The sequence below is a fragment of the Chaetodon auriga genome, chromosome 16 (assembly GCF_051107435.1).
Source record: "Chaetodon auriga isolate fChaAug3 chromosome 16, fChaAug3.hap1, whole genome shotgun sequence".
Lineage (NCBI taxonomy): Eukaryota > Metazoa > Chordata > Actinopteri > Chaetodontiformes > Chaetodontidae > Chaetodon > Chaetodon auriga.
The window spans coordinates 19,104,446-19,130,325 of record NC_135089.1 but is presented as its reverse complement, the minus strand read 5'-3'; the positions used below and the strand labels follow the sequence as shown (position 1 = coordinate 19,130,325).

The following is a 25,880-nucleotide window of genomic DNA, read 5'->3' as shown; positions in this document are numbered from 1 at the left end:
CAGGCTGAGGTGTTGCAGCAACATTAGGAAATCAGTATTTTCCCAGAGTTCTGCTGCGGCAGGATACAAAATAATGAAGTTATTCAGTTTGTGTGTGTGTGTTGTGTTTGTGCTGTGTGTGTGTGAGTGTGTGGTGTGTGGTGTGTGCATGTGCAGGACGTAGTATGCATGCATGTGTGTTTGCAGCAGCACATAACAAGCTAAGCAGAAGGTACAGAGCTATGTCTGTGTGGGGTTCACTTTCTTTAAAATGAGTTTTATTGTTATGTTGCATGTAAAATGTGTGTACAACCATAGTCGACCCACACCGGTGTTTTCACTTGAGTTGCGAGATTACAGGACTGTGTGGGTGTGCGTGGACTGGCCTTGATTGATGGCTCACCTGTTGCATCTGTTAGAGCAGGACAAAGTCCTGATGTCATATTATCATTCATATTGATCCATAGAGTTCTGGGACAACTAATTCCCAGCATAGCTGCACCCACCTTCAACCTGACCAGAGGTCTAATTAACCAGAGGAACTGAAAACACCTGTGTTAGTGTGCAGGGCCTTTAACAGCAACACGCTGCACATCCCATCCAGAGGAGCGTGACCTGTTTCCATCAGAGCGGTGGATGCTCGGATGGAAAAAGCAACAGATGTGGGACTAACACCAAAATTACCACCAATTCCCACCACTACGCCATTCCTGGCTGGACGGGCTCTTTGGCGGGACACTGAGTTCCAGCAACGCTGCACATTTGATCTGTCAACCCACTTTTTGAGTCTCTACATGTTTTATGATCGTTGGCCCTCATCTACCCTTGAAAATAGAGTTCTTGATGTTTGCTCCAGTGTTTGCTCATTGGTTGGCTTTGTTTATGAAGTTACACTACCAAACCCTAAAAGAAAACAAGGAAGTGTGTACGTCAGTGATACATGTCTCTGATTTTAAGGATTGCATTCAAATTTGTGTCTGTGTGTTGGTGTTTTGGTGTGTGTGTGTGTGTGTGTGTGTGTGTGTGTGTGTGTGTGAGCTGTGAGCAGATGGTGTGTGTGTAGTACCTGCTCAGGAAGCTCCGACCAGGAAGGGTTGATGAGGCGGGAGGAAGCAAAGAGGGTCAATGAGGATCAAACAGCTCCTGCAGTTACCATGCTGACACACACACACACACACACACACACACAAACACAAACACACACACACACACACACACACACACACACACACACACACATACAGTTTATTTGGCTGGTAGTATTTATATTCAGATAAATAATTAATGCTAATTATTTAGACTGAGACACCTGAGTTATGTGCTTGTTAACAAATCAGTGTAATGTGTGTATTTTTGGTTTGGATGTGAAGTCGCCTGTCACTGTGTGTGTATAAATCCATGATACAGCACTTTGTGATTGCGTGTGTAGGCCGATTTACTGTGTGTGTACATCTGGCAGTCAGAGGATGATGTTGGCGGAGCTCCCACTCTTACCCACTCTGTCCTTATATGATGTCTCGTACAAAGATTCTGTCCTTATTTGATGACACGGGGGCGGCCGTGTCCTTTTATGATGTCAGAAAATGAAGAGGGAGGTCGCCGAGTGCACCGAGTCCAGAGCAAAACAAGCATTCAACGCACGCACGCGAGCACACAGGCCCGAAGGAGAGCATGGCTGGCTTTCTGACTGGATCCAGAGCAGCTGATGGTGTGCGTGTCTGTGTGTATTTCATGTGTGTTTAGAGAGTTGTGAAGCAGGAGGGGTTATTTTGGGAACCCGGGCCACATCTCCATAGTCCACCTCATCAGCACATAAAAATGAATAACCAAACAAGTAATGTCAGTAACAAAATAATCAGTGAAAAATGTGAACATCAGCAGAGTTTCAGCAAACGTTTTGTACGTAGAGGCAGGCTGCACATGCAAACCACATACATACAATACATTCTTGGATTATATCTATTTACACAACCAACAGAGCAATGCAGCTGACTTAGATAAAGCACTTTTCTTCAGATGCATCTTTCACACGCAACATTTTTTCTAAAAGTCTGATATTGGTTGACTCATTTTGCAGCTGCCTCGGTTTCTAAGTTACTGTCTGCTTGTTGCGTTCACTAGAGCCAAATTAGGTCAGGCAGGCTAGTTCACCACATGATGCACAATTTTTTCTAATCACTGTATGAGACCACTGGACCCTTCAGGGGGCTGTTAAACCCACCATAGCTGATTTTTGGCAACTAACATATTGCCTATCACCTTTTAAGTTGATACAGCGAAGGTGTTAGCAAACAGTTTCCTGTTTAGACACCTGCGATTGGAGTGGAGCTTCTGGTCAGCTGATGACTGTTTTCACTCTCTTTTAGCTCAGTCTTTACCAATTTCAGGCTCTTTAGATGCTAATTGCTCCACTGTGTTATGAGCTAGCTGAGGTTTGCCTACAGGGCACATGTGCAGTGAGTTTGTAGAGGCCGCCTGCTGCCGAAAACACGAAAAAGAGCGATGAGACTGAACTAAAACTGAGTTAAAAATGCTGAAAGGTTCCGTAGAGCTGAGGGGAGCTGCAGGTTCAGGTGATCGTCTTTAGCTTCATCACTCAGTTACAGTTAGAGTCACCGCTTTGACCCTGTGTCTCTTTCATTATGTTTCTATTCTTTCAATATGGCCACCCCACCATTATTATATCTTAGTGGGTGCTCACAATTGCCCAAGGGTGTCCAAGTCCTGTAATAGCACTCGTGTTACAGGTTAAAAGATGAAGTAGAAAGTCAGTTAAGGGACTTTTATTCGGTATGGAGTTTAAACCACAGTCAGAGAAGGTTAAAGCAACATGAGAGCTTTACAACATCCCTGATTCGATTCTGCTGCGTACCGTTCAAGAACAAAGAGTGTGCCTTAATAATGCAGGACAAATGCATGAAGACCGACCCTGCTACTGCGTCTGCAGTGTGAGTTTAGTGCTTCAGTCGGGGAACAGAGGGGAAAACGATTGCATGAGAGGGAAGAGGGACGCTATCGCTTCTGTCCTCTTGCAGACCTGGAGGGAAGGATGACACAAGAGGAGACGAGAAAGTGGAGAAAGAAGGGAGGAGAGGTGAAGGAAATAGTCAGAGGAGGGGAAATGGGGACAGATCGATCGGGGCCAAGACAACAGGTCTACTTTCAGAGAGCAGTCCAGAGTCGGCGCACTATTTTCCATCCTCACTGCCAGGGAGTGAGACGGAGAGAGGAAGGGAAAATAAATTTGGAGAGACAGGAGAAAGGCAGAGAGCTAAGGCTATAAGCTAACAGGGATAAGGAGTCGTGCTTTGCTTTGCTTTCCTTTCCTTTCCTTTCCTTTCCCCTCTCTCTGTAATGTAGTCGTAATTTCATGTGATAGAGCAAAATAAACCCCCTTGCTTAAAAGTACAACAGACTCAGTCTTCCCCAGGATATATATTATATAAGAGCACAGCATATTAAGAATAGTAGTGACACTGTTCCCCTTTCCTCTCCCATGAGGATAACATCAGTCCGTTTTAGCTGGGGGTTAGAAAGCAGAGGATCAGCAGGCTGCAAATAATCCCCCTGAAAAAAAAAAAACAAAAAACATGTGTAGACTCCTCTCTTACCCTCCTGCCTCTGTCTCATATTCGGATATATCTAACCTTTTCAAACATGCGCGCTTGCTCATGCATAGACACTACAATTTAAAACTCATCATGCCTTTCAGCTCTCCCCGACCTTTGACCTTTACTGGGGCATGTTAACGCGGAGCGATCGATACCCCATCAGGACGCACATGAAAAGCAGAGCAGAATGGGCAAAGTGGGCCGTGGTGTTAACTCAGCTTTAGTTTGGTGGATTGGTTGTTTCTACAAGGGAATCAGTGTTTAGCCTTGCTAGCTGCGTGGTTCCAGAGGTGGCAGTATTGGTTGCTTCATCACTTTGGTCCAGATTGAAATATATCTGAATATGATTGGATGGATAGCTGTGAAAATTGGGACAAACATTCATACTCCCCTAAGGATGAATTGTAATACCTTTGGGTATCGCTTAACATTTAAATCTGTCCAACATTTAATAAAAATACAGAGTAAACTAATATTGGTTGTACTTTGCGCTAAATGCTAATTAGCAGTTGTTGCTAACATGTTAAAATAAGATGGTGATTATGGTAAACATTAAACCTGCTGAACATCAGCTTGTTAGCATTGCCACAGCTGACGTTAGCATTTAGCATCCACTGCACAGCCTCACAGAACCACTAGCATGGCTGCAAACTCTTATTTGAAAACTAGACTAAAGAAGATTCATACATTCCTTACTCTTATTTATGCTGATATTAAACATGTGAATGTGTTTGCTTATTGTGTCTAATTGTGTATTTCCATAGATGATTTCTTCATATTTTAATTTTATGCATTCCATTCCATTTAAAGCCATTTCCTACTTAACATGCTGCATATTTCAACGTGTATTTCAGTTGCTATTTAATGAGACTGGTGCCTCCATCCATTGCAGCTGTATTTGGTAGATACGTATATTTACTGCTGCTCAGTTTTAACTCACTTGCTTATGTTTTTCAGTTTGTAGACTATATATATATTTGCATTTTCTTATTACCAAAGGCACTATGCCAACATCATGACATTGAAAACAACGTCCCAATATCCCTAAGGGTTCAACATTTTTAATTGACTTTATAAAACCAGATTTCTATGTCTCAGTTTTTGAAAGATGGCTCGCCTGCAGCATTTTCAGAGAAGTTTTGCTTCTGTCACAATGTTTATTTTCAGCTTTTCCACAAAACTGTTTTGAATATGGAAATGTCTGCTTGTGAACGCGATGAGGATTTTTTGTTTTGCACTGTCTGAGGCAGGTCTATGCTGGTAGAACACAGGAAGTTCATACAGTGTGGGTGACAGCAGCTCCAACAGGCCTGCAGCCTGCTGTGTTACTGGTTTATGTGTTTTCTAAACTTTTTATATGTGTATTTAAGTGTATGTGTAATTTTTTGTTTGGTAATGTCTGTGTGTGTGTGTGTGTGTGTGTGTGTGTGTGTGTGTGTGTGTCCATTCATTGTGACTGCAGCTTTGTGGGTGTGGAGTGCTGCAGTGTTTTAAAGAAATGTGTGTTCTTCAGCTGGCTGGCTTCTCCATAACCATGGTTTCACTGTTTGTTATGACTGTCTACTGCTGTGTGCTGTCCAGCATCTCTGAGCAACACACACACACACACACACACACACACACAAGCGTGGTTACACTTATGCAACAGCAAAATCTTTGACAGGAGGTAGTTATCACACAGTTTGCCCGTATACCAGGCGCGTATATGTGTGTTCAGCCAATTGTCTCCTGAGAATGATTAATATGTTCACGTTACGCTGCACACGCTGCTCACAGGACTGGATTGTTATGCTGTTGTGAACAAATGAACCTCTGGTCATACATTTTAACTGGAATATTGCATGTTACAGTATATAAATGTTGGTCCCATTAAGGGTCATTCTTCTTATGTAGTCTCTGTCTGAAAGAAATAACAGTAAATTATTCATAACCCATTATGTGTTTTACTAATTCCAATGTGCTTATACTGCATTAAACTGTCTGCTCATGAGAAATTGAGCTTGTTTTTCTTCAAACATTCTTAAATCCTCCCGTCAGTGATGCTTTTATTAATGTTGTGCAAATGTTTGTGTTCAGTTTTTTCTTCTCTGGTGTGACGGATTTCATTTTAACTACACAACTTCTGCAGCAATCCTGAACATCAGAGGGCGATCCACTTACCACTTAGCCCGATGGTCGACAGGAAACATCTATTACAGAGCAGGCAGAGAGGCCAGTTTGCTCAATGAATGCTGCATGTGTGCAGCCGTGATACATGTCTCCTTGTTGAGTGAGATGCATGTTGGCATGTTTTCTTCTCACCTTTACAGGTGAATTGACCCTTCATTGTCCAATCATAGCTTAGCCGTCATAACTAGACATGGCAGGTCTGTCAAGTTTTGGATGTCGCCCTCTCCAAAACCACATGAGAGCATTAAACAGTGTGTTAATCTGCTTCAGTGTAACCTGCGGTCGTTAGCATGTCCAGCTAAACGGCTGACAACCCACTGTAGTAATCGAGCATTACTTTCAAGGCAGTTAGCGTTCACGCCTAACGACACTTTGTGTAGTGTTTTACACTGTGTCGAAGCCAAACCTGGTTTGCTATCACAGTTTAAGCTAATGTTAGCAGCTATATGTTTTCTGCATGGATCATCATCAGGTGAGGATGCTGATTTTTTTTTGTCAGGAGCATTTAGCTTTAGCCTCAGTCTTTTAGCATGATCTCTGTTTTTATGTTTTAACAGAGTTCTCATGTTAAAATGGTCCGACTGAAAAACATTAAAAAGTCAGCTTGAAACAACATTTTCAACCCTCTCATGAAGCTAATGTTAGCTTCATTAGCTTATTAGCTATAGCTGACACACTTCTTAGCAACAGTTGTCAAGTTGTTGTTGAAAAGTTTGGGGTATTTTGGGAAATGTGGGAAATCACAAGATAACTCAGATGTGGCAGCTCAAGGCAAAGAGCATCGACTGAAAATGAAAAAGAAAGTGGTTTCCGAGGTGGACACCAGAGACTCGTTGGAAAGTTCTTCTCACAAAGGTCTGTCGTAAAAGACACCGTTAGATTGAACACGGGGACATTCGTCGTGTTTGGTCGGGTGTGTCTGTTTTCCTGTCACATAGCAGAGCTCCAGGTCAGCTCTGATGGTCTGATCACAGCATGGGGTCAAAAGGTCACGATTTACGGCTGCTGGACAGATGTGGACGACCGTGTGTGTGCTCCTTTCTTAGACTCTCTGTCTCTCTTTCCTTTCTCTTAAAATCTTTCAGGTCAGTTTCTCTGAACCTTTTTCCCCACTGCTTCACCACACCTTTGTATTAATGCATGTTAGTGGATGCATATCAGGTGTTATACCCCTCACACACACACACACACACACACACAGGCCGAGAGCTTTCAATGGCACTATCTGCATCCTCTGTGTGTTGTGTGTGTGAGTGAATCCCTGCATTTAGCGGCCAGAAATAGCCTGTTAGGAAATCAATGTCCCTCTGCCAGTGGCGCTGGGAGCTGTCTCCTCCACAATAGAGGGACTGTCCTGTTTCCTGCACCCTGGGGGGAGTGTGTGTGTGTGTGTGTGTGTGTGTGTGTGTGTGTGTGTGTGTGTGTGTGTGTGTGTGTGTGTGTGTGTGCATGAGTGTGTGGAAAGAGTCAAAGAGAAAAAGCAGAAAAAGAGAGCACAGACTCATCTGGGCTGTGCCTCAGTTCACAGAGGACAGTATGTCTGCATGTCATAAACATGTATGTGAGTGTGTGCGTTCATGTGTGTTTATGTGTGTAATGGACAAGACCTAAACTGAATACTTCATCTGCCCATAAAGAAGTCACTGTAGCTGCGCTGGAGTCATTTAGCAGTGCAATATCATGAGAGAGGTCACTGACCCTGCCAGTGGCTTCCTCACCTGTGACATCGCTCTGGCAGTGAGCCAATCAGCGGGCCTGCTGAGCTGTGATTGATAGAATGAGTGAGTGAGTCTGTGATATCATCACTGTGAGACAAAGCAAACTGATTCCTCTCCACTAGCTGCATGAAGTCACACATTTAAGCTGAACAAACTGACTGGAAACGAGGAAGCAGCTCGCTTGGCTCTGTCCGCCCAAGCAGCACCTGTGAAGCTCGCTAATTATATTTAGATTTTGTTTGTGAAGTGTAAAAACAGCGTGCTTTTACAGAGTCAAGGTAGCTGTTTCCAGTATTTGCACAGCTAAGCTAACTAGCCGCTGTGCTTAAGAGCAGCTAGCATATCTGTAGACGCTTTAATGTTACTACATGTTTAAACCCGACTTAAGAAATGTGGTCGAAGTTTGTGCTCGAAATTAATATCTGACAAAGGAGCAAAACACAACTTGAATTTATATGTTTCCTCTTTTCTCTGGCATGCGGGCTTTTGTTTAGAGTCGCAGAGTTTGGTCATGATTTGCAGTCAGATGGTTTTATTCTTCAGTTTCACCACATGCTAACTGGCTTGGGACAGGAATGAGATTAAGTCCAGCTCAGTGGAGGAGACCAAGAGTCCCTGGCCCTAAACCAGGCTCTTTGAGTCGAGCATCACATGTCATTTTTGTAACACTATTTGATAACTTTCAAAACATTTTGCTGATTTGATCTGGGAAAACGTGTCTCAGGATGCTGTTTGGATAATCTCCATGCTCTAAAAATGGTTACATGTTCAAGCGAGTTGCACATTTTGTCTTTGCATTGACAGGTTTTGATTGTGAGTTCTGCATTCATGTTAGCTCCCCCCCATGCATCACCACGCCAAGCAGCAAGCATGCTCTGAATGATGAGGAAATGACTGAATTCTTTCCTGCAAACAGCAGGCAAGGAAATATGATGACAGTATGACTCGTAATAAATGACATTTTCACGTTCCAGAAGTCTCATTGTGGAGAAATGGATGAGGAAATAGGAAAAGAAATGTTGCTTCTTTGACTTGGTATTGCTGTGTTATATCATAAAAAGGCATGAAGTGGCTGTTATTATCGTTTACTGGATGCAATGTATCAATAAATGTTCCCCTTTATTTGTGTTTCAGAGCTCCTCGGGTCTACAAAAAAAGTGAATGTCAACTTCCAGGATACAGATGGGTGAGTTACCCCTCCTCTGTACATCTCATCCATTCCCATCGTCGTGCACTCTTTTTTCTCACCCTCGCTCTCTCTGTTCCCTCCTCCGTTCTTGCTCACTCCCCTCCGCCTCTCCCTCCCCTTTTTAATATCCATCCTCACCCACTTCCCCCTCCCGCTCTTCCCCTGGTCCCATTCATGCAAAAGCTGCATTATCCTGGTAGTTTTACTTGTGTCTCTATAGTATTAAAAGCTGGAGGATTAGCCCTGATACCACTCAGCTAAAGTTCAGACTAGAATGCCGTGTTTATGTGTGTGCGCGACGCAGAGAGTATTAATGTCAATAAAAGCCTTGCATGTGTGCAATATGCAGCTGCGTGCCTATGTGAGCACTGCTTCATGAGTTACTGCTTCAAACAAACAGTGAACTGCACCTCGCTATCTCACAGCCCCTCAGCCATTTGATCACTTGCTAAAATCCCAATCAATCACTGCAGATCACTTTTCCAAGGCAGAGACCAGATTTAAGACCCCGCAGACAAACTTGTCCATTAAGTTCAGACCGAATGCAGAAACAAGACAGGATCACAGCGTAAAATCAGGTCGTTCGTGAGGACGTAGTCTGCTGCTGATGGGATTTCACAGTGACAATCAGCCAATACAAATGAAAAAGAAAAGACAGAGGAGGCGAGGGAAGATGCTTCCACACGGGACACAAGAGGTCACTGAATGCTTTGGCGAGTATGAAAACGATGTGAATCAGCAGATCTCGACGCAGCTGAACCCCCAAACAGTTCCAGAAAAGATGCAACCAGAGGAGCCGCACTGAGCAACTAAAATAGGAGCTAAAAGTCCTTTGAGAGCATTCCTTTCCAACGCATCTAAGGAACCATGCAAATCACAGATGACGGATGAAAAAACAATGTTTGAAATAAAATGTTCGTACACATGGAAACACTCACAGAGTCATCACGTTATTTGTTTGTACTGTTGCCTGATTGAGGTTTTGAGTTGGATTTAATAAATGAAAAGGAGACGTGCAGAGGTGGAAAGGGAGACTGAAGGGTTGGTGATTATTTATTTCATGCTTTAGAAGGTGACAGCAGCCAAACTATCAACAAATCAAGTTTTATTTCCCTCATTCGCTCGCGCTCTGAATGAGGCTTGTGTGCTGTAAGCTGTAGTTGAGGAACAAATCAGCGAAGTTCAGCCCTAAAAAAGTGACTTTTTACACCAGAAACTAAAGTTCACAAGCTAATTTGCTTCTGAGCTCTTCAAAAGGTTCTTGGTCCCCTGGGAAAGTTCTTGTCCACGCCATGCTGAGCGTCTTTAAGCAGCCACATTTCCACTACACAGCAGCTTAGAGTTTCTTCGCTGGCAGTGTTTGCATTTTACAAGCGTAATGCAGCTCATTTATGATCGATGCTGTAACAGACACTTACTGGCTGCGCTTCCCTCATTTTAATTACTGTGCACAGCACGCTGCCTCGTCTGTATTTCCTGAGTCGTGTGTATTAGTAGAAGAAAAATTGCTTTGCAGACTTTGGAGAAGACACACTTTTGCAATATGTCTTTATAGACATTCACGAGTGAATTCCAAGATGGGAGTTGTTGCACATTCTCATGGTGGCCGTCTCTTTTTCCATTAACTTGGCGCTTGCAGCACCTGTTCATCCATGATACATGACGGTGTGCACAGTGCAGCAGGAAATGATGTGAGGTAGATATGCCTCCAACCGTGAGTCATGCCAGCTTCAGCCCTTGTGAGAGTCATTTGAACAGAGCTGAAGGACTGCAAACTGCACTGAATAAAGTGCTTTCTGTAAAGATAAAGATCAAAAGCGATCCTCGCAGCGCTGCTTCGCCACTCTAAGTGAAACTGAACAGTGCAATCTAATTAGTATGTTTACTGTTATTGCCTCTTTGCTTTCCTCCCACAGTATTAAGCGCTTCCTGTTGGCTGATGCTAACGTGTGCGCGCTTGTCTGCTGCATGGATAAGTCATAAATAAAGTTGACGATAGAAAAGCATGGATCAAGTTAAATTTCATTTTGTAATGAGCACACATGGCTAATGAGTCCGCACAAGCGTGTTCGTTTTAGATTCATTTACTCTTCTTCGCAATCGCTTGGAGACTCGTAATGAGGAAAAAAGCTCTTAATTGGGATCTTTCACCACAGATTTTACTCATCTGCTTTGTGTGTAGATATAATAAAGCCCCTTGAGGCAATTTGTGATCTGTGATTCTGAGCTATGTACATAAAATGGACTTGATTGTGTCCTAAGTGATGCCGTTCAGCTGGTGTTACACCGTCATTAAAAAAAACCAACAAATGCTGGTCCGTATTTCAGTGATATTAAGATAATTAGAGTAGGAGCAAAGCGGCGAGAGTGGTGATGGAGTGACATGAACAGAAAGAGAGAGGGTTTGTACAGTGGGGACACAGTGTGGCTCACAGGAGACTGCAGATGTGACAACAATGAAGCACTTAGATGGCTCTTTATAAAGCCTGACGAGGAGATCCCCACTGAGACCTGAGAGAGAGCTCCAGTACAATTATATATGCACTGTACGTGAGTGTGTTTGTCGAGGTGTACAGGTTTACTACAGCATAGTGGAATTGGTAGCGTCGCGCTCCTTTTTTGTGTTGGAATGAGGAAATGCTTTATTGGTACAATACAGTTTCTTGGTCCTCCAAATGGCCACTTCACCGCTCTTTCCATCAAAGTGCAGACGGAACATTACACAGACAGGAAACATTTTACAGACAGTAGAGTGTTATCGACAAATGGGTAATTAATGTTGTTGGTTGGGTGGTTTCTGTCCTCATTGATTCTCCAAAGCTTCTTTAGCTAAAGAGGAAATAATGAGACTCCAAACAGCCATTCTTAGATAAAAAATGCTACTATGCTAACCGATTGCCGCCTTAAAGAGAAATATGACTAGGAGATAAGTATGTGAGTCATCTTAACACTTACAAAATAGCTTTTTGACAGTATAGCCACGAGGTCTTCGATGTGAGAGAACGTTTTACTAGACTAAAGCCTTGTTAAGCAGAGGCTGAATGAATCCTTGTCTGCATTAGCACGCCTCCAGGCCACTGCCAGAGACCCCATCTCCGAACAGAAAGACATCAAATACATAACTCCTTTATGAGATGATCTGGAATCTGTGGAGTACATGACAGCCTGTGTGCTTTATGGCCAGATCAATCCAGAGGACACACACGTCACATGCAGGCAGAGTGACAGACTGATTAGCAAAGAACAGACACAGCTGACATATGAGCCTGCTTCCTTCCTTCCTCCTCTCCATCGGCTGTGTCCCTGCATGTATACGAACCTGTGCTCCCACTTGACCCTGAACCCCCTTCAGTGTATGATATTGGTTTCATCACTGTGAGACAGTTTTATCTTTCTGATAAACTTTGATGCTTTGGTGTCATTGCATCATCTTTGTATATGTATATATATCAACAGAGAGCCACTCTTATGTCTGTATGGTAAATATTAAACTACCGCCAGCAGCCGGTTAGCTTAGCTTAGTGCAAAGACAGGAAACATCTGTCTGAAAATCAAGGTCTAACAACGACTTTTCCTGGAGTCTCCACTGGTAACCTCGTGTTGCAACAAAACTCCAGGAAGTCATGGCGCATGTCCAAGAAACAGCCAGTAACAAAACCTCATGTAAATCCACGATGTGTTGTTTCTACAGTTCTGTTGTTTGTACAAAGAAGATAGAACGTGTTCATTAGTGAGCCGTAAAGGTGCTGTTACCATGCGTTAACTGTGTTACCTTTGGACAAAAGGAGTCTGTTTCTCCATTCTTCCCATCTTTGTGCTAAGCTAACCAGCTGCTGGCTATAACCTTCAGTATTTGGTGGAAGTAGCTGGTGAGCTAGCTTTTAACTGAATGTGTCAGATATATTTATTGAACATTTCATATATGCTGCTGCTCAGCTCATTTACAGGTTGTAGCTCCAGGTTATTTTAGCCTATTTTAGCCTTTAGCTACTTGCAAATTTTGAAAAGACCTGTTCAGGGACTGAGGCTGTAGACCACAGATTAGATGAAGGATTGTAAAATGAGTGACTGCAGCTTTCCTCTGCAAGATGGACAATGTTAAGTAGGTAAACAGCTAAAATGACCCCCCCCCCCCCCCCCAGAAAGTACAGGAAGAGAAAGGATGGAGCTGTAGAGGTGGGAGGAGAAGAGAGCAAGAGAGAGATCTGGAGGAAGATGGATAGAGAGAGGAAGAGAGAGGCGGATTTGTGGAGGAGAAGTGGGGTATAAATATTGCATGGCAGGTTTTACTACTTGGCAAAAGCAAGGGCTTCCCTCCCCCTCCCCCTTCCCCATACATGTACCTCCCTGACACACTGCATGGCTGCTCACACACACACAGAGCGCTGTTTTACTTAGCCTCGTGCAGCATTGTCTAAGTGTATCCCTGTTTAACCCTGAAGCGGAGAGCGAGGGGAAGAGGACGCGGTCGCTGCTGAGATGAAGAAGTGGGTGATGACACATGCGTAGTCCTCTGTCCGCTCAGTGTCCGCTGTCATTCAACATGCTGCTGTCCAATTTAGAGCTGCAGGAAGGGCCAGTGGATGCTCACCTCGCCACTTCATATTTTATGTTAAGGTTTAATCGCAATCATGTTTTTTAAAATGTAGACTCCAACACTGCACAGGTATCAGGCTTCCATAGGAATGCCTCTCTTTGACCCATTTTACTGTGAAGTGACATGTTTTTTCTCATAAAAGGTTAAAATAATGGTTAATGACTATCAGCATCAGTGTTACTGTCAGTATCAGGCATGATATCAGGGCCTGATTATTTAATTCAGCAGCGCATTGACAAGTAGATTCAATGTGCTTTACATTGAAATATATACAGAAACAAGTGTCCACCTGAGGGAAACAAGTGAACTGGACGGTGTCAGTCGCAGAATACGAAGGGTTTGCACTCAACAGTGGGTTGATTCCAGACTCATGGAAGAAATTCCTGGTCCTCTGATCTCTGACCTCTGCTCTTACCTCTGTCCTTATGAAATGCTTGGAGAAAGTCATTAAAACACATCCTCTCTCACCCCACGTGTCACCCCTGCTGGACCCATACCAGTTCACATATGAAGCCTCCAGAGGACTCGAGGACGTGCTGCTGGTCATGTTAAATAACATCTACGAACACTTGGAACAAGCACGGTCTTGAGAAAATGTGAATAATGTGCAGTTCTGCCATTTCCATGCACAGAACAGTGAGCATGGTCAAGACTCTGTGACCAAGTTGACCAATCCTCTGCACGCTGTACACCAACGCCTGCCGAGCCTTGAACCCATCGTGTTTACGAGTACACCTCAACAGTGGGCGTCCTGCACTCCAACCAGGCATCTCTCTGTGCTTTTGAGGAAGCGACGGCGACTTTTACATCGTGGTGTCTGGGCGATTCCCGCAATTAAACTTCAAGAGACTGTGAGATAAGACTAAAGAGATTGAAATTGATTTCATAAAGAACAAAACTGCCTGCGACAAGAAATCCATGGTGGAACAGTGGAAACGGTCCCAACATACAAAGACCACAGAATTGAAACAGACAATAAACTTCGCTGAGCCTCTTCAAAAATCAGGAAATTGCAGCCGAGGACAAACGGTTTTATCCGTGGCTCGTACCCATCGCATTCACTCCAAATTCAGTCGCCGTAGCAGCCTGAGAAATCTGGAAAAGAGACTAAAAAACTTACTTAGCTGTTCTTTTCTGCACTTTTACATCATATTCATTTTTTTGTGTTGACTTCATTGTTTTATCCTGTCTCAGTGTGATCTAATGCGTCTGGGAGAGTACATTTCATCTAAATCTGAATCTGAGCAGGTGGTGAAATGTCAGGCTCTCCTAACAAGCGGGCCGCTTCATCCTCTGTGTATTCATCTGTGAAAACACCAGCTGTGGAAAAGTACTGTACTTAGGTCCTGCACTTCAACAGCTATAGGTAAAAATTTCTTTGCTGATAACGATTTTACACACAAAACATATTTAACAGAGGTAAAACTATTAGTTTATGTAATATTTAAAGTCTCCAGCTGACCAGCTGCAACAGTGAAATGGTGCATGTATGTTAATGCATCAGATTTTATAGCTCAATGATATAATATCATATCATGTATCTGCATAACTTTCTAATAATATCTATTAGCCTTTGTAAGATTTCTGTTACTTCCATTTTCAATGCCGGAATTACTGTGACATGATGTGTATATAGTGCATATAATACTCCAAAATAAAGGAAAAAGTATAAAAAATGATCCATTAGTGTGTATCAGTATATGTTATCAGTAGATTATATTAGTATTAGTCTTCATAGTGAAGTGAGAATAAAAGAAGAAGTGAATGAGACAGAATAGATGAAGAAAAGGATATAGGGAAGGTGGTAAGGAGAGGAGGAATAGAAGAGGAGAGGAAAATAAGAAGACCAAGAGCACAGCAGAAGGAGTGCGGGCAGAGAGACGGAGGAGACGGAGAGCGGAGACACAGGGGTGATCTGTAGTGAATGAACGGGAGCAGGTCACTGTGGGAGCGCAGCACTCTTTAGTATGCTGCTCCGCACTCGCTCAAACACACACAGTGAGTGTGACTCTGGCTACATTCGGCCGTGTCTTCCAGCATAACTAGCTTTCTCCCAACATAATTCACACATACAGATTCAGTAGCTTGCGAGCTGACACGCACACATGCCACTTGCCAGTGGTAAAGCGGGCGCTGTCTCCATGGTTACAGGACATTCAGAGTCCGATCACAAAAGAGCAAAGCTGAGTTGAGCTCACCAGAAACTAGACTTCACCAAAAACACACATCTGTCCCCTTCATTTGCCGATAGCTCCAGTGGCTGTTCGCTCAACCACAGTCCTCTGCTGGCTGCTGCTGTGTCGAGCTTTTCTCTCACGCCACATGTGCACAGTACAATGACGCTGACAGATGAACCACTTGAAACTCATTTTGGAAACAATGGGTCCTTGAATTCAGGCAAAGGCAGACAAAAGCAGGCTTTCTCAATTCGAGTCAGCTGCTGTTGACTGTTGCTGTTTGTTGGCGTTACGTGACAAATGTGGTTAGTGGATTTAATCAGCTGCGCTGTAGCTAACTAGGACGTAGTAGCTGCCAGGCTGTTAGCTTGGTTAAAAACACTGCCTCTGCCTGGATGCTAACATTTGTAGTTAACGGAACATAGATCAATGCATTCCTCATGGTTTTGCTCTTATGTTTTTAGTTTGAGAAGATTTAAAAAAAAAAGAAAGACACCATGAGCACACGGTCAAAGCAAAGATAACTTGCGTATTGTTCTTTAAGTTGCTGTCTCCAGGTATACTTTGTCTCACTTTGTTTATCCACATGCTTTGTGTCTCAGTCTTTTAGCCTGCTGGCTCTTATATCCGCTCTTGGGTTCGTTATTTCGATGCTCACAACAGTCTAATCCACTATTACTCGTCACCCCCACAATCTTTGTTTAGATTACATATTTCAGTAGGATGATACAGGATGAATAAGGCAATACAATTAATTTGAAACCTCCTCATCTATATGGCCTGGTGTGGAGCTTCACACTTGAAGTCAGAGAAAATGTATAGCAATGACTTTTATTTTCTTTGGTTTCTCTCTCTTCACTTGTATCTCGTCAACAAAAAAGCAGAGACACAATGAAGTAAGTTCCCAAATATGGATCATTGAGACAAGTGACAATCTGCAGTTTAGCCACCAGAGCGTGATGTGACAGCACTTTGGAATCCAGCTTGTCTTCTGTCGACAAAAATGCACTCATTTAAATCAGGTTTAGAAGACATTTACCAGATGAGAGGATGTACACCCCTCTCATGTCTGTACATTTAATATATAGCTGGAACCAAAACTGGCAACACGGGAAAAGAGCTAGCCAGCTAACAGCTAACAGGTAGAACCGGACACTTGAAGACAAGATAAGGTCCATAAAGTACATTTATTTTTTTAATCCGTGCAAGTGTCTTGAGTGTTCAGGCCTACTCACTGCACAGCCTAAGTCAGATGGACTATTGGCAAATATCATTAGAACAGTTACACTATTTATTAATTCTGGAATCGTATTACTGCACATATAACGAGATGACTCAGTTACCTGTGTGGACACGAAGCCTATTCATATGCAAATATTAGAACAGCACCAAACAATCAGCATTGTGCGAGGGAATTTGCAGGTTGAGCTGGATTTATGTTGACCTTGGCCTTCTGTGTGCTCACGAAATACAGTACCTTCAGAGTGAGAGCATAACAGTATGGAAATTCAGTCTAAGTGGTGTGCGTGAGGCCACAGTGGCAGGCAGAGACAGCAGGCTGAGACCTTGAATTCCTGGTCAGTGTGCTCAAGTTTCCTCATGGAGGCTCAATTTGTATCAAATAAACATGATGTCAGTTGTTATCTCTTCAGTGGCGTCCTCTGTCATAACATGGCACTGCAGCAAATGTTGATAACCGCCCCATTTATTGCACTTCTGACTATTTATGTGCCACCTTAGTTTCATGGTCGTCACTCCAAGGTCGCAGCCCTCGTAAAGCTTTCTGCGGGTGTTGTCAGGAGACAGGTGTCGCGCTTGACATGAGTGAGATACAAGATGTGTGTGAGGAAGACAAAGAAAGGTATTTTATTGTGTGTTTTTATGTGTATTTATGTTTGCCTATCTGTCCTCGGGTTGCAGTATGCGATGCTTTCTCCTGCTTATACCCTCTGTCACGCTTATCCATCAAGGCTGACATATCAATCTCATCTACTCAGCATACAGCCTCTGGCCCCACACACACACACACACACACACACACACACACACACACACACTGTATCCTTTACATAATATAATGCCTTTCCCCTTGTGCATACTTTTTCATCTCCCACCATCCCATCTCAGATATTCGGTCCTAATCCTCTGCTATTAAATCTATTTGTCATGCCAGGCTTTACCATTATGTGTGTGTATGTGTGTGCGCTCTTGTTTTTACATGGTCCTTAATACCTTAAGAGCAGCGAAACTGGAGGTGTCTGTCATTCAGAAAACATCCAAATAAAGGATGTGGTAATGAGCTGGGAAAATATCTATAATTCACAAATGATGAATATAACCATGACATATATGTGTATGTGTGTTTGTGTGTGTGTGTGTGTATGTGTGTGCGTGGGTGTTTGTACAATAGGTTTTCTCCGCTGCATCATGCAGCACTCAATGGGAACCTGGAGCTCATCACTCTGCTGCTGGAGTCACAGGCTGCTGTCGACATCAGAGACCAGAAAGGTGAGGGGGGAATGTGCGCACACACACACACACACACACACACACACACACACACACACACACACACACACACACGTAAGCAGAGAAAAACATGAATACATGCAAAAAATCAGAGGGAAAAGTGAGCTTTACACATACAAAAAAATTGTACATGTCAACCTCTTTCCCATAAATCCTCTCTGATCACTGATATTCAGTGTCTCAGTGTGTGATAGATGTGTGTGTTTCTGTGTGTGCAGGCATGCGGCCGCTGCACTACGCAGCCTGGCAGGGGAAGGCAGAGCCGATGAAGATGCTGCTGAAATCCGGTTCATCTGTCAACGGCCAATCAGATGAAGGACAGATTCCTCTCCACCTGGCGGCGCAGCACGGCCACTATGACGTGGTGAGCGATAGCAGTTCTTCCAAAAGTGGAGAAAGAAGTGTAGCATCAAGCAGGCTGTACTTACGACACATGATTCACGTAACAGAGCCATCTATCATAATTCATATGCAATCAAGCATCCCTAATTCTGAAATAGCAGAATGGGCTGCCAGCAGACTGAAAGCATGTATGTCATGCAATTGTGTAGTTGTCACGTTCGAAATGAACGCAGTGCCCATTTTTCAGTGTCACAAATGTAAAAAAAAAGAAAAGAAAAGAAAAGAAATTTAAGAAAGACATTTAAGAAACAAAACAAAACAGAGACTGAAGAAATTTCCATCTTGGAGGCTTTTCCAGCTAAGAAACAGTGCACCGCCGCTGCAGGCCTGCCAAAGCAACAACAATGGAAGAGAGCAGACTCACCACAGCAGCTAACATACCCTAGAGGAGAGCCACGCTCAGTATTCACAGACTCGGAAACTGAACATCCACCGCTTCTATTTGATTAAATAACCATGATTTATACAGGGTAACAAACTGGGGCTGAAGCTGTAATCCACAGCTGCTCCCAGTGTGCAAGGACAAATGAATAAAAAATTGCAGACACTGAAACAGACCGCAGATTAAAAAAATGAATCATTCATCACCCGGCAAGGAAAAAGCAAAAGGCACAGATCTGAGAGACATTTGCTTTAAAAACAAGGGTGGGGAGGCAGTGTTTTTATCTGAGATGAGGGAATATAATTTGTCACTTACCGCTTTAACCAAGCGTCTCTCCGAGGTCATTTAACAGGAACAAGCTGCCAAGCCGATGGGGACGGGTTCTCCTTAACTCACTCGGGGACAAAAAGTGACAAATCAGCTCTTTGTAATAGATACTGTAAACACAAGCAAAAGTACATCTTTAACATGACAGCAGGCCTAGAAAACAGTGAGTTTATGTATAAAAGGTACTTATAGAAGGAAATGTACAAGCTTCTTAATGAGTCCCCTGCTCATTTGTTTGTCACTTAGTCGCTGTTGGGACTGCAGTTTCCTGTGATAAGGGTGGGTAACTGCTGTTCATACTGTGGCAAGTTTACATACATAAGTCAATTATAACTGACCACACCATCAGATGTTAGGTTGACTGCATGCGTAGTTTCATTATGTTGAGCATATTACGCAGCAGTCAGCCAAAGATGTTGCTAAGCAGTGTTTGGTGGTAACAGTGGATGTAGCAGGTCGAAGTTGGCGTTTTGAATGATTTCGTTTACTTACCTTCGCCGAGCAAATGAAGCTGCATTCGAAACATCCGCTCTGGGGAAAAAGCTGCAGTGCAGGCAGACGTCAAGCTCATCTAACAGGCTATGAAAACGTAGCTCAGCAAACTTTGATTTCCTGCAAGCTTTGTGATGCAGCACAAGCTGCCCAACTTTAACAGGCTGGCTTTGGAATGCTTCTTTGAAATGCATCACACACAGAGTGACCGCCAGAAGAGTGGATGATGAATGAAAGGATGTTTTCATGCCATTTCATTTTTACTAGTTAATGTTAGCTAGCTATAGACCAAAATGAATTCACTGCCACTCAAAAGGCTTAACAGTGACTGTAGGTGTGAGTGTGAATGGTCGACTGTACGGTTAGCCTTGTGATAGACAACCTGCTGACCTCTGCAGGGCATGCCCTGCCTCAATAACGCATGACTGGATTGTTTTTAGTATCTGCTTATTTTTTTCTCATGTGTCAGTGTGTGTTTGCTTGTGTTTGTGTTTCCAGTCGGAAATGCTGCTGCAGCACCAGTCCAACCCGTGCATTGTGGACAATGCAGGAAAAACCCCTCTGGACCTGGCCTGTGAGTTCGGCAGAGTTGGGGTAAGAACCTACAGCGTCAGTGTTTCATCAGAAACAACAGCAGCTGAACACAGTCTGCAGAAATGATCAAAGGTGTTGCTTGTCTCCTGTGTGTGTGTGTGTGTGTGTGTGTGTGTGTGTGTGTATGTGTGTGTGTTTGTGCGTGCGTGCGCGTAGGTGGTCCAGTTGTTGTTGTCCAGTAACATGTGTGCTGCTTTGCTGGAGCCCAAAAAAGGAGACACCACTGACCCCAACGGGACGTCTCCTCTCCACCTGGCTGCCAAGAACGGGCACATAGATATCATCAGGTACACACACACACACACACACACACACACACACACACACACACACACACACACACACACACACACACACACGCACACACTCATCTCTCTCTCTCTCTCTCTCTCTCTCTCTCTCTCTCTCTCTCTCTCTCTCTGTGTCACACACACACACACACTGCTTTTAATGAAACAGTGGGTTTAGATGTCCTCCTGAGCTTGCTGAGAAAACAGATACATAACACAACGGGAACAATATGATCCAATTAACTGAAGGAATAATGGAACAATTGTGTTGCCTTACAGTGAGAGTTGATGCATCAGTCAAACACAAATACATTTTGGAGGCTGGAAACGCTGCAGAGCTGCCTGGCACTCCAAATGTCAAGTCATTATAATGTCATCTCGACGGGGATGTGCGTCTGATTTTTGTTTATGTTTTTGCAAAAGAGCATCATGGCAAAGTGACTTTTGTTGCCGTGGTGATGTCAGCGCTCGGCACAAAGCTTCGCGATGAAAGATCCCGGCAGAACGGTGCACCACAGCAAATAAACACACACCGCAAAGTCTACTTGTCCTCTCATCACTCTCAACCACTTTTAAGTAACTCAGGGCTATAGATATATATATATATATACTGTGTGTGTGTGTGTGTCGGCGCAGAAGTTTGCTTGCCTGGCAGACACAGACAGAGAGGCGAAGGGAGAGAGAGACAAGAGAGAGGAGCAGAAAATAAAGAGGGAGAGAAAGAGAGCTAAGCCTGTCATAGTTGATAGAGCAGAGTGTGCCTGTGCAGAAATGACACTGATAAATGATGCTCCTGAGGCCTGACCAGCAGTCTGTGAAGACACACACTCACAGAAACATGCACACACACAAACTCTGACTCTAAGTCAGTAGAAATTAGAGGAAAATTAAATGTGTGTTTGGCCCCAATGAACTACAATTTATCTTTCGACCTTAATTCCTTCTCTCTGACCTTCTCATTTAAAGTGGAAAGCTGGTGATATTCTGTTTGTAATGTCAACAAATCCCATGAAAAGACCAACAACAATGATCCTACAATCACGGATGGCCAGAGTAGCCAAAGACTCAAATACTGTCATTTCTTCCTCTGCAGTGGTGCTAGTAGCCCCGATGAGCTGTACTTAGTATGCGCTTTGACTTTAAGGCTAACGTCAGCATGCTAGCATGCTGAAAATGACAATGTGGGCATGCTGATTTTAGCAGGTGTAATGTTAGCCTTGGTCATCATCTTAGTTTAGTGTGTTAGCATGCTAAGTTCGGGCCCAAACGGTTACATTTTTGTCTCATCACATCAGGGAATCTGTCACTGTCATGTCCTTTAAGTGCCTTTAGGCAAACTTGGCTGTCATGTGCTTTTTACCCAGGAGTTAGCTTCCATAGCCACTGACTGATGGAGTGCTTGCGAGATGGTTGTCCTTTTGCAGCTTCTCCAGTGTCTGCAGTGCTGTTAAAATGACCACTGGGCTCTTGGCCCCCTCCCTGTTTGGGCGGGTGGAGCATCTCACACACTTTCTGTTTCTGTTGTCAGACAAAGGAACAAGTATGAAATATGATCGCAGCTCATAAAACGCTTGCAGCCGTTTCCAAGCTGATTTTATGATCAGCAAGACGTTTCGGTGTTCATCCAAACGGCGTCATCCATCCTATCCAGTGATTTTAATAAACCCCCCTTCAATACTTTACAACTAGGATGTTTTAGAAAATGAATGCACATCGACATAATCTGCAGCACGATAATTCTAATTTAATTCGTAGTCTTATTGAGATCAAAACCTCTTCTGTAAAACTGACCTAAGTGCCGCAGAAGAGAAACATTTCTCTTCATTAGGATGAAGACTGTGAGTCCATCTTACATGCACCAAACTCACCAAATGTCTGCAAATCTGCAGCTGAAAATAGTCCCCAACAAACGCACTATTTATACCTGTTTGCTAAAAATCTCTTTTTCCTGTCTGCTCTTCATGTCTCCTACTCGGTTCCCTCTTATTCACCTCCCCTTCTCCGTGCATCATCGCACGTCTACATCTGTTTCTTTTAACACGTCTTGACTCTCTCACCCTCTCACCTCTTCATTCACTCCCCTTTGCAATCCTTCGCCCTGTTTTTCCTCTGAATTTCACTCCCTCCTTGCTCTGTCATCTCTTACTACTTCCAATATCCTCCCCTCCCCTCTGCCCCTGCTGTCAGACTGCTGATCCAGGCAGGTATCGACATCAACAGACAGACCAAAGCGGGCACTGCCCTGCATGAAGCTGCCCTGTGTGGAAAGACCGAGGCAGTGAGACTCCTGCTGGACGTAAGTGGAACTTTACTGAAAACTTTCTAGCACTGTCACCAGGGCTTGAGTTCACTTACATGTCAATTACAGCGAAATTGTGGCTTTTCCAGCATAAAATGAAAGAACACTTCAAGCCCAAAGAGCTGTCTCCACGACTGTAAGACATCATAGCTTTGACAGTAATGCTTGCAAGGTGACAAAAAAAAAGAGGACGCATTCTCTATTTCCATAAAATTGCAATAAAACAAACCGACTTCTTGTCAAAAATTAAGACCGCCTGTTTTCTGTGATGGCTGATGAGACTGTGGAAGATGTTTTCCACATAAAAGAGAATATAAAGAGCTATTTAAATGACAGCTGCAACCTAAATCCTTAAATGAGGAGCTATTATCGCAAGGAGTCCCTGCAGTGCGTGAGGGTTATCCAGCTAAAGGAAGAAACTGTCCTTGTTATTCCTGATTTATTATTTTAATCAAAAAAGGTTCGTAGATGCATCAATGGCACAAAGTAGTTAAGCACTTTTACTCATGCCCTGTACTTACATACAATTTCGAGGTACAGTTACTTTACTCCACTACATGTCAGATGAAAATGTTCTACTTTTTACTTCACTAAGTGTGTCGTTATTTGTTACCTTTCATACATGATGATCTTCTTAAATACATGTGTGTTAATAACTTAAAGACCTGCAGGTTAAAGCAGTGGTTCGTGTCTCATCAGGGCTTCTCATCATGTTTCGGATGCTTGTGAGCTGTCAGCAGGTCGACCATGTCCCCTTTAAACTCACATTGTTGAATTTAGATAACTGCTCAAGGCTCAAAGAGTCTCTAATGGCTCACAAAAAAGCAAAGAAGAGCAAATGTTCCAAGAAATGATGCAGGTTTACACAGCAGAGCTTTAGTTTTTCTTTCATGGTTCTTGATCAGTTAAAACTCGCACCGCCTTGACCAGCTACAGCAGTTAATGCTGCTCACACAATGTTGCATCATTAACAAACGAATCAGAAAAATGAAACACTGCATTTTACAGCAGAACCAGTACTTTTTAAGACCAAATTTGGTATGTTGTGGTAAAAAAAAAAATGTCTGCCAGTTTTCAAATTGTGTGGGTTTGTTCTTTATTTTTTCATAATGGTGAGAGATTATAAAAGGGATAAAAGAAGTATTTGGAACAGAGGTTCGTGGCTCTTTGTCATATTAAACAGGCAAAGTCCCAGCTAAATGAATGGCACAGGATGAATCTCTGTTTAGAGTTCCTCCTTTCGAAAATGCGTTTCTTCACTTGGATGTTTGAGCTCCACTGTGCAGAATGATGTCTGTGCAGAGTTTGACACCAGGAGGCTGTTTGCACATTCATCTGCTGAGGGAGGAAACTTTCTCTGTATGCATGGAGCTGACAGCACAACTAGTTTGAAAGCCAGTCATGGTCCAATATGCAACTTACACAAGTATGGTGTGGAAGCCTGAAGCCTCCAGTGCATGTCATTTAAACTAATTTTAACTCATAATTGAACTTTTTTGTGGAAAAACCATATCAGATACAAATATTTATTCAAAAGCAGAGTCTTTTTATACATCTTAAAAATGTCTGGGGGGGGGGGGGGGCACAAAAATGGCTGCAGGCAAACCTGACTGTAATTGTCAGTGAAATAAATGTTACATTGATTATACAGGAGAATAATATGTAATATACAGGACAAAATGCAGTGAGGGTCTGAGACCTAGTTAAAATCCTGACATCTCCATGTAATAAAATTAAGGCACAGGCAAGAGAGCGATGATGCAAATTATGCATTTGTGCTGGTGACTTGAAAATACCACAGGGTGCATGAAAACAAGAGAGGCAATATGTTTTAATGACCATGTTCCAGCATGAGAAACTAACTTTGTCATTTAGACCCCCGGCTGTGGAGGGTTACGAGTCTTTACGAGTCCTGAAGCGCCTTTGGTCTGAATTCATCTTTGTCATCTTTGGCCCACATTTGATTCAGCAGACCTGAATGTGATATTGCTCTTCAGCTTTCGGCTTTGTGAATTAGAAGAGGTGACGGTAATTCGGCAGGCATGGGATATTTTCTGTCGACATCATGTGGTGGATTATGACATCCCTGACGTGCTCCCATGAAGAGACTAATTTATGAGTTTCAACTAACAGCATCCTTTGTGTTTTGGTTACTCTTGCAAAAGAACAAAAGTCTTAGAAGTCTCCTTTTTTGTCTGCATGGAACAAACAGACATAAATTGAAAAGTCGACATGCCGACCTCATCTTCCTCTCTCTTCTGCAGAGTGGTATCAATGCCACCGTGAGAAACACCTACAGCCAGACTGCACTGGACATCGTCTACCAGTTCACTGCAACGCAAGCCAGCCGCGAGATCAAACAGCTGCTGAGGGGTAGGATGGATGGGTGGATGGATGGATGGATGAGGGGGCTCCACCTCTTTGCCCAATTTCCCCCTCTTCCCAGCCTTTGTGCTAAGCTATGCTAACTGTCATATTTACAATACAGACTTCAAAGTGTTATCAATCATCCAATAAGGGTGTCTCCTTAAACTATTCCTGTAACTGATGCTTCCCCAGTGCAGAGTATGTGGAATGTGTGCATTATGTTAGATAGATTTAGAAAAGATTTAAGAAGATTCTCCCTATTCTCCTTTGCTATTGCGTGTGGTATGGACACAGTAATGTGAATGATAGAATAATGCAGATTTATTGTAAAGTACAGCATGAATTGTTGTCCCTCTTTGTCTCTCAGATGCATCAGCGGCCCTTCAGGTTCGGGCTCTGAAGGATTACTGCAACAACTACGACCTGACCAGCCTCAACATCAAAGCAGGAGACGTCATTACGGTAAACCACACACACACACACACACACACACACACACACACACACACACACACACACACACACACACAACACTCAATATCAACAGCAACGAAAAGGTGTCATTATGCACACACTGAACATTTCTGACATCAAAGCTGAAAAGCGATGTTAGCCGAGCGTTGCTTGTTGACTGTGATGAGGTTTGATGCTTTCACATTTTCTTTTAGTTCATTAGTTCATCTCATTAGTTTAGAGTTTGCTGTATCATTACTGTAGTACAAAATAATTAAAACTAAATTTGCCACACAAATTAATGG

At 43.2% G+C, this 25,880-nt stretch overlaps 1 protein-coding gene across 9 annotated transcripts in view; it reads left to right on the top strand.

Moving 5' to 3' along the window:
* caskin1 (CASK interacting protein 1) overlaps positions 1-25,880 on the top strand; it is an 88,594-nt gene that overhangs the window by 37,227 nt on the left and 25,487 nt on the right. For all 9 annotated transcript variants that reach the window (XM_076752084.1, XM_076752086.1, XM_076752082.1 and 6 more), the window contains exons 2-9: positions 8,612-8,663; positions 17,851-17,948; positions 18,188-18,333; positions 20,071-20,166; positions 20,323-20,453; positions 22,644-22,752; positions 25,020-25,128; positions 25,490-25,584. In XM_076752084.1, coding sequence (XP_076608199.1) covers positions 8,612-8,663; positions 17,851-17,948; positions 18,188-18,333; positions 20,071-20,166; positions 20,323-20,453; positions 22,644-22,752; positions 25,020-25,128; positions 25,490-25,584 — 836 coding nt within the window. The remainder of the gene's footprint in view (positions 1-8,611; positions 8,664-17,850; positions 17,949-18,187; positions 18,334-20,070; positions 20,167-20,322; positions 20,454-22,643; positions 22,753-25,019; positions 25,129-25,489; positions 25,585-25,880) is intronic.